Source organism: Canis lupus, chromosome 20 (assembly GCF_003254725.2).
Source record: "Canis lupus dingo isolate Sandy chromosome 20, ASM325472v2, whole genome shotgun sequence".
Lineage (NCBI taxonomy): Eukaryota > Metazoa > Chordata > Mammalia > Carnivora > Canidae > Canis > Canis lupus.
This window is the reverse complement of record NC_064262.1, coordinates 38,094,587-38,104,460: the sequence shown is the minus strand read 5'-3', so window position 1 is coordinate 38,104,460 and position 9,874 is coordinate 38,094,587. Positions and strand designations below refer to the sequence as shown.

Below are 9,874 nucleotides of genomic sequence, written 5' to 3'. Positions count from 1 at the left end.
AAAAAAGAAACCCAAAATTAGCAGAAGGAAGGAAATCAATATCAGAGCAGAAAGAATGAAATAGAGACTAAAAAGACATTAAAAAATACCAATAAAGCCTGGTTCTTTAAAAAGATAAAATCTAGGGGATCCCTGGGTGGTGCAGCGGTTTGGCGCCTGCCTTTGGCCCAGGGCACGATCCTGGAGACCCGGGATCGAATCCCACGTCAGGCTCCTGGTGCGTGGAGCCTGCTTCTCCCTCTGCCTGTGTCTCTGCCTCTCTCTCTCTTTCTGTGTGTGTGACTATCATAAATAAATAAAAATTTTAAAAAAGATAAAATCTAAAAGGCTTACCTGGACTCACCGAACAAAAAACGCAAGAAAGACTCAAAATCAGAAATGAAAAAATTGTTACAATTGATACCACAGAAATACAAAGGATCATAAAAGTCTACTTTGAACAATTATACAATCTAGAAGAAATTGATAAGTTCCTGGAAACATACAACCTCCCAAGTTGAATCATGATGAAATAGAAAATCTGACTGATTATTAGCAGAGATTGAATTAGTAATCAAAAACCTAGTGGGGCACCTGGGAGGTTCTCAGTTGAGCAACTGACTCTTGGTTTTGGCTCAGGTGATGATCCCCTGATAGGGAGATTGAGCTCCATGTCAGGCTCCACACTCTCCCTCTGTCCATCCCCCTGCTTTCACAGTCTATATCTCTCAAATAAATAAATAAATCTTCAAAACAAAACAAAAACCTCTCAATAAACAAAAGTTCAGGACCAGAAGACAGCTTTACTGGTGAATTCTACCAAACATTCAAAGAAGGATTAATACAACCCTTCTCAAACTCTTCCAAAAAATAAAAGAGGAAGGAACTCTTTCCAACTCATTTTACAAAGCCAGACAAGGATACCATAAGAAAAGAAAATTACTGGCCAGTATCCCTAATAAATGTAAATGCAGAGGTCATCAACAATATATTAGCAAACTGAATTCAATAAGACATTAATCCATGGTCAAGTGGGATTTATTCCAGAGACACAGGATGATTTTTTTTTTTTAATAATAAATTTATTTTTTATTGGTGCTCAATTTGCCAACATACAGAATAACACCCAGTGCTCATCCCGTCAAGTGCCCACCTCAGTGCCCGCCACCCAGTCACCCCAACCCCCCACCCTTCTCCCCTTCCACCACCTCTAGTTTGTTTCCCAGAGATAGGAGTCTTCCATGTTCTGTCTCCCTTTCTGATATTTCCCACTTAATTTTTCTCCTTTCCCCTTATTCCCTTTCACTATTATTTATATTCCCCAAATGAATGAGACCATATAATGTTTGTCCTTCTCCGATTGACTTATTTCACTCAGCATAATACCCTCCAGTTCCATCCACCTCGAAGCAAATGGTGGGTATTTGTTGTTTCTAATGGCTGAGTAATATTCCATTGTATACATAAACCACATCTTCTTTATCCATTCATCTTTCAATGGACACCGAGGCTCCTTCCACAGTTTGGCTATTGTGGACATTGCTGCTATAAACATCGGGGTGGTTTAATATCCACAAATCAGCCAATGTGATACACCACATTAACAAAATGAAGGATAAAATCATGTAATCATCTCAACAGATGCAGGGAAAAAATTGACAAAATTCAACATTCATTTATGATAAAAACTCTCCACAAGGTGGTTATAGGGGAAATGTACTGCAACATAATAAAGGCCATATATGCCAAAGACATAGCTAGCTAGCATCATATTTAATAGTGAAAAGCTAAAAATTTTCCCCTAAGGTCAGGAACAAAAGAAAGATGTCCAATCTTGCCACTTCTATTCATCATAATATTGGAAACCCTCGCCAGAGCAATTATACAAGAAAAAAGTAAAGGACATCCCAATTGGAAAGGAAGAAGTGAAACTATCACTATTTGCAAATAGCATGATTTTAGGAAACCTTAAAGATTCCATCAAAAAACTGTTAGAATAAACAAATTCAGTAAAGTTACAGGATACAAAAGAAATACACAAAAATCTCTTGTATTTCTTTATACTTATAAATGAACTATCAGAGAAATTAAGAAAACAATCTCATTTATAATTGCATCAAAAAATAAAATACCGAGGAATAAATTTAGCCAAGAAGGTGAAAGACCTGTAAAACTCAAAAACTACACATTAATGAAAGAAGTTGAAGAAGACACAAATAACTGGAAATATATTTCATGCTCATGGATTGGAGGAATTAACATTAAGATATCCATACTACCCAAAACAATATACAGATTTCAATGCAATCCTTATCAAAACTCCAATGGTATTTTTCACAGAAATAGAAAATGACCATCATAAAATTTGTATAGAATCACAAAAGACCCTGAAAAGCCAAAGCAGTTCTGAGAAAGAAGAACAAAGCTGCCAGCATCACATTCCCTGATTTCAAACTATATTACAAATCAATAGTAATTAAAACTATATGATATTGGCATAAAAAGATACACATAGGTCAAAGTACCAGAATAAAAATCTCATAAATAAACTCATATACATGTGGTCAATTAATTTACAACAAAAGAGTCAAGGATATACAATGTGGAAAGGACAGTCTCTTCAATAAATTGTGTTGAGAAAATTAGCCACATGCAAAAGAATGACATTGGCCCACCATCTATATACCATGCACACAAATTAACTCAAATTGAATTAAAGACTTGAATGTAAAACCTGAAATCATAAAACTTCTAGAAGAAAACAAGTGGTAAACTAGTTTACATAGATCTTTGTGATTTTTTTTAAATCTGACATTAGAAAGTAAAAGCAAAAAAAGCAAAAGTAAACGAATGAGATTACATAAAACTACAAGTCTTCTGGACAGCAGAGGAAGCCATCAACAAAATGAAAAGGCAATCTACTTAATGGTAGAAAATAATTGCAAATCATATATCCGACACGGGTTTAATACCCAAAATATATAAAGAACACATACAACTTAATAGAAAAAAAAAAATCTGACAATCCAACTTAAAAACGAGCAGAAAATCTAACAGACATTTTCCCAAAGAACACATACAGATAGCCAACAGGTACATGAAAAGATGTTCAACATCATTGGTCATTAGAGAAATGCAAATCAAAAAAAAAAAAAAAAAAAAAAAAAGGGATCCCTGGGTGGCACAGCGGTTTGGCGCCTGCCTTTGGCCCAGGGCGCGATCCTGGAGACCCGGGATCGAATCCCACGTCAGGCTCCCGGTGCATGGAGCCTGCTTCTCCCTCTGCCTGTGTCTCTGCCTCTCTCTCTCTCTCTGTGACTATCCTAAATAAATAAATAAAATATTTAAAAAAAAAAAAAAAAAAAGAAATGCAAATCAAAACCACAATGAGAGGGGCGCCTGGGTAGCTCAGTCAGTTAAGCATCAGACTCTTGGTTTTGGCTCAGGTCATGATCTCAGGGTCCTGGGATTGAGGCATGTACAGGGATCCATGCTCAAGGGGAGTCTGCTTTTCCTCTCTCTCTGCTCCTCCCCCTTCTCGCTCACTCACTCGCTCTCTGGAATAAATAAAATCTTTAGGAAAAAAACCCACAATGATATATAACTGCACACCTGTTAGAGTGGCTATCACTTTAAAAAAAAAAAAGACAAGAAATAACAAGTTGGTGAGGATGTGGAGAAAAAGGGAACCCTTGTGCACTGTTGGTAGAATGTAAATTGGTGTTGCTACTATAGAAAACAGTATGGAGTTTTCTTAAAAAATTAAAAATAGAGCTATCATACAATCTAGCAATTCCACTTCTGGCTATTTATCTGAAGAAAAAACCACAATTTGAAAAGGTATATGCATCGCCCTAATCATTGCAGCAATAGCCAAGATACGGAAACAACCTAAGTGTCCAACAACGGATGAATGGATAAAGAAATTGTAGTATGTGTGTACATACATACATGGAATGTTATTCAGCCATAAAAAATAATAAAAAATAATGAAATCAGGGGCACCTGAGTGGCTCAGTTGTTGAGCATCTACCTTTGGCTCAGGTCATGATCCTGGAGTTCCAGGATTGAGTCCCTCATTGGGCTCCTCAGGGAAGCCTGCTTCTCCCTCTCCTTGTGTCTCTACCTCTCTGTGTCTCTTGTGAATAAATAAATAAAATCTTTTTTAAAAAAATAATGAAATCATGTTATTTGTGACACTATAGATGAATGTCATGGGCATTATACTAAGTGAAATAATTCAGACAAAGAAAGATAAATGCCATATGATTTCTCTTATATAGAATCAAAAAAAAAATAAAGTAAAAACAACAAAAGACAAGCTCTTAGATACAGAGAACATATTGATAGTTGCAACAGGTAAGTGGGAGAAATGTATATGTTTTGTTTTGTTTTGTTTTTATGGGAAAAAAACCTTACCATATGACCTAGCAATTCCACCCTGAGTATATATCTGAGAATTGAAAACGTATGCCCATGCAAAAACTTGTACATATTTACAACTATATTATTCATAATAGTCAAAAAGTAGAAATAACTCAAATGTCCATTAATTGATGAATGGATTGAAAAATGTAGTATATACATGCAATGGAGTATTATCTGGCCATAAAAAGGAATGATATACTGACATGCTACAACATGAATGGACCTTGAAAACACGTACTGAGCAAAAGAAGCCAGCCAAGAAAGCCATTTATAGTATGATGTAAATCATATGAAATATCCAAAATAGGCAAATCTAAAAGGACATAAAGTAGACCCATGGTTTTCAGAGATTGGGGTAGGGAAGAATGGATATTGACTGCTAATAGGTATGAGGCTTATTTGGGGGCTTATGAAAATATTTTCAAATAAGATAGTGGTGATAGTTGCACAACTTAGTAAATAGACTAAAAACTACTAGATTATACAGTTTTAAATAGTGAGCTTTATAGAATGTATTATATCTCAAAAAAAAGACCTTGACAGGGGTGTCTGGCTGTCTCAGTCAGTGGAGTATGTGACTCTCCATCTTGAGATTGTGAGTTTGAGCCTCAAGTTGGATGTCAAGATTACTCAAAACTAAAATGGTTTTTAAAAAGACTATTATAGAGAAAAATTTTAAAACACTATAGAAAGACATAAAAGAATTATTTTTTAAGACATAAAAGAATTCTTAAGCAAAGAGAGGAATAGTCCATGGTCTTAGAAGGAACTCAGTCTCAGAAGATAGCCTTTCTCCCCCCAAATCAATGCACTTACAGCAAAAATCCTAGCAGGACTTTTCAGGGAATTGACACTGACACTATGAAATGCTTGATGGAAACCTCTATCTTTAATAATAAGTTTGAATAGTTTGTCACATAGGAGATATCTGAATTTGTAAATTTTTTAAAGTTTAGATATGAATCTACCTGGTCTTGTTGTCTTACCTTATTTATGGTGGATCTTTAAGAGCCTTCTCAATTTATCAAGTTTTACATAGTTTCTTCAATTAATTTTGGTAATTTAGATTTTGTTAAGAAATCATTTCCTCTTAGTTTTCAAATTTGTTACCATGATATTCTCATATTTATTTCTCTTTGTGATTATTTTGTCTTTCTCATTGCATTTTTGTTCTCTCTCTCCATCACCAAGGCGCATGGAATGTTTATCTTTAATACTGGTCTTTTAAAAAATACTACCTTTTAAATTTACTTTACACCACCCATTTTTGTTTTCCATTTAATTTAAACTTTTTTTAGATTTTTTTTATTTTTTTAAATATTTTATTTATTTGTTCGTGATAGACAGAGAAAGAGAGAGAGAGGCAGAGACACAGGCAGAGGGAGAAGCAGGCTCCATGCCGGGAGCCCGACGTGGGACTCGATCCTGGGTCTCCAGGATCATGCCCCAGGCTGAAGGTGGCGCTAAACCGCTGAGCCACCCGGGCTGCCCTAATTTAAATTTTTATCATTATTTTACAACTTTCTAGATTCATCTTTTCTCTCTCCTTCTAGTTTCCTATGGTGTATTGAGGTTCTGAAATCTTAGGGGAAGACAGGAGATGCTATCTGAGAAGACAGTAGGGAGTTGTATGGAGATACACTGCCATGGTCCCTCCTGCTCTCCTGTGTGACTGATAATGAAGAGGGTTGTGGATGGGCCCTCCTGGAGGAGAGCCCTGGTATGAAATGGCACCCAAGTGCCCTATCTTTCCACTCTGAACTCTGGTACCACTCTGGCAGGAGGGAAGTAGACAGGCAGTACAAGTTCCCAGGGAGCTTTTTTCTGAGGAAGACTTAACTCTGTGGTAGATATCCTAATCCTTATGTCACAATGCAGTTGTGAACTCATAGCTGTCCCCCTCATTTTACTCATGCCAGACTTTGGTAAGTAGAGAAATCAAGGCTAATGAACCATCTAGAGACAAGCCATGGGGATCCGATTTTGTGTAAGAGACATGGCCAGATTTATTAGGCAAGATAGGAGTGGGTGGGAATCACCTGGGACTTCACAGGTCTTAGTAAAAGAAGGGATACTGAAGCAGGGTGTATCTGAGACTGGGCCATAGAGAGAAAAAAGCAGTCTTAACTCATCCATTCATTTCCCATTTAATTCTGATGACAGACTGAGGGCAATTTAATTGTAATTGTAATTGAAGATGTTGAAGAAATAACTGAACTTAAAAAGAGGCGGAAGCAGAAACTCAAGGTGGGTAAAATCTCCTTGTAGTTAAGAGATATCCAGAACATTTGTTTCTGTGTCGTGAAAGTGTGGAATTGTTCTTTTTATAGATTCAGAGTTAAAATAATCAAGAGTCAACTCAATATTGGCTCATTTTTCCTCCACTCCCTGCTCAGCATGAGCTCTCTGGTTCTCCATCTGATTGTGACATGAAGAGTGAATGGAGAGAATGAAAGCCATCAAGAAACAAATGGGGCTGGGAGGTGAGGTTGTGAGGACTCTGAATTAGAGAGTACAATGTTCAAAATATGGGCTTGAGTAGAAAATGGGATGAGGGTGCTGAAAACCCATCACAGTACTGAAGTACACTGTTGTGGCCAAGAGAAATCAACCAATGATGGTTTGGGACTACATTAGCAGAGAATACCAAGCAAAGGCATTATAAGGCCAAATCTGCCAAACCCAATAAGCACTGAAGAGGTAGAGCATGACTAACACAATCCTTCACATTCCTAATATACCCTTCTAGCTACTAATGGTTTTTCTCTTGATCCATATACCTGTGATATAGTCAGGAGGGTGCTATGACTCTGAAGGCAGAGTGATGTGCCCATAGTGATAGAGGAGGCCTCACTGATCAGGTCTTCTGGCTCTTAGACAGTGTCCTAACTCCCCTGAATTCTCCAAAGAAGTGATAACAATTAAGAGAATCTGGGCCCCTTCCAGGAAGATCTTGGAAATTGATGGCAGGAAGTTCCCTGAGTGGTCTCTCTTATCTCCATCTAGAAAAAAAGTTTAAAGAAAAAAACAAAAGCAGCCACAGAGATTCAGGCCTGGTGGCGTGGCACCCTCGTACGCAGGACACTGCTGCACGCAGCTCTCAGTGCCTGGATCATTCAGCGCTGGTGGAGGCTGACCTTGGAGAGCCTGCTGCAGAAGAAGCGAAAGGCAGCCTTGGTTACCTACGCAAATACAGAGAGGGCAGTGGTCAAGATCCAGTCTTTGGTCCGTATGTGGCGTATCCACTGGCGATACTGTCAGGTGCTCAACGCCATCGATGTCATCCAATGCCACTGGCAATGCCACAACTGCTATACCTGTGCTCTCCTCCGGGGACACTGTGTAGTCACAGCCACTCACCTCCAGTTCCACATTGAGATCATCAACCCATAAGGGCTGGCAAAAAAGGGCTCTGTGTCTCCTATCCCCAGTAAAGAGCTAACCTGGTTTGTTATGTCTCATATTCTCCCCCAGCTAATGGAAATGTTTGGTTCTAGGCCATGCTGCCTCCTCTTCTCCCTGGGAAAGAACTTCAGTGAGGTTTTCCCCTTGAGACCATGGACCCCGTTCTGGACTATGACCATATGCTATTTACTCAATTGTCAAAATAGAAACTAAGGTCCTAGTCTATCCTGATATATGACAGAGCCAGAAGTCTCAGTTCCCATTCCCAGCTCCATCCCTTTCTTCTCACCTGGGGAATCTGAAAATAGGTGGGTTGCATCATCCTGAAGACTCTAAGCACCTCTGCACATGAGAAGAGACCTGAGACTGTTTTCTATCAACCTGGGGTCAGGGGTTGGCCAGGATACCTCAGACAATGTATCTTTGACAAGCACCTAGAGAAAAATGCCAACATTTGCCTGACTCTACCGGAAACAGTGCAGTGCTGCCCCAGGTGAAGGACAGTAGGCTGGCCTTAGTGGTAAGTGCAATTGGGCATGGTGAAGAACAGGTGATGACCCTGGGAACTAATATAAAACAGGAGTTTGGGGCCCTTGGGTGGCTTAGTGGGTTGAGCATCTTGTATGTTTCTAGGAATTTGCCCGTTTCTTCTAGGTTATCTAATTAGTCTGTGTATAGCTGCTCATAATAATCTCTTATGATTCTCTGATTTTCTGTGGTAAGAGTTGTAATATACACTTTTATAATTTTATTTATTTTAATCCTCTCTTTTTTTTTCTTGGTTAGTCTAGTGAAAGGTATGTCAAAATTGTTTATCTTTTAAAAAGTAGCTCTTAGGTTAATTGATTTTTTTTAATTATCATATTATTGTCTGTTTCATTTATTTCTACTCTAATATTTTTTTCTCATTTTGAACTTTTTTTTTTCTAGTTCCTTAAGGTATAAAGTTAGGTTGTTTATTTGAGATCTTTCTTTTTGTATTAATGTAGACATTTTCACTACAAACTTCCCTCTTAGAACAGCTTTTGCTGCATCCCATAAATTTTGATATGTTGTATTTTCATTTTTATTTGTCTCAAGATACTTATTTCCATTTTTATTTCTTTGACCCATCGATTGACCCATGGAATATATTGTTTAATTTCCAATATTTGTAACTTTTTCAATTTCTTCTTCTTTTAAAAAAATATTTTATTTACTTATTCATGAAAAACACACAGAGAGAGGCAGAGACATAGAGGGAGAAGAAGGCTCCTCGCAGAGAGCCCAATGTGGGACTCAATCCCAGGACCCCAAGATCACACCCTGAGCCAAAAGCAGACACTCAACCACTGAGCCACTCAGGCATCCCTCAATTTCTTCTTCTTATTATTGATTTCTAGTTTCATACCATTGTGGTCAGAAAAGACATTTGATATGATTTCAGTCTTCTTAAATTTTCCAATACTTTTTTGAGACCTAACATATGATCTATCCTGGAGAATGTCCCATGTGTGCTTGAGAAGAATGTTATTCTGGTGCTATTGGATGGAATGTTGTGGATATATCTGCTAAGTCCATTTAGTCTATATTATTATTCAAGTCCATTATTTCTTTATTGATCTTCTGTCTAGATGATCTATCTATTGTTGAAAGTGGGGTTTGAAGTCTGTTGCTTTTATTGTATTGCTATTTGATTCTCCCTTCACTTCTATTAAGATTTGCTCTAAAGATTTAGGTGCTCTGGCAAATATCTATTTACAATTGTTATATCCTCTTGATGAATTAACTCCTTTGTCACTATATAGTGACCTTCTTCATCTTGTGACTGATTTTTTTAAAGTAGTCTCCACACTGGATGTGGAGCCCAGCGGGACATGGAGCCCCAATGCAGGGCTTAAACTCACTACCCTGATATCAAGACCTGAACTGAGATCAAGAGTCAGACACCTAATCAACTGAGCCACCCGGGCATCCCACTTGTAACTGATTTTGAATAAAAGTATTTTCTCTAATAAAAGATTAGCCTGCCCTGTTCAATTTCTGTGGGTTATCATTTTCATGGAATCTTTTTACATCTCTT

At 37.7% G+C, this 9,874-nt stretch overlaps 1 protein-coding gene across 1 annotated transcript; it reads left to right on the top strand.

Moving 5' to 3' along the window:
- The first annotated feature begins 6,308 nt into the window (after positions 1 to 6,308).
- IQCF2 (IQ motif containing F2) lies at positions 6,309 to 7,854 on the top strand. Its single transcript, XM_025456031.3, has 3 exons — positions 6,309 to 6,394; positions 6,571 to 6,654; positions 7,414 to 7,854. Exons 1-3 carry the CDS (start codon positions 6,377 to 6,379, stop codon positions 7,798 to 7,800), a joined length of 489 nt encoding a protein of 162 aa, XP_025311816.1. The 5' UTR covers positions 6,309 to 6,376; the 3' UTR covers positions 7,801 to 7,854.
- The last annotated feature ends 2,020 nt before the right edge of the window (positions 7,855 to 9,874 follow it).

Coding starts and splice junctions, on each gene's coding strand:
- IQCF2 (XM_025456031.3), top strand. Junction 6,655..7,413: donor GGCGGAAGCAGAAACTCAAG/GTGGGTAAAATC, acceptor ATCTCCATCTAG/AAAAAAAGTTTAAAGAAAAA.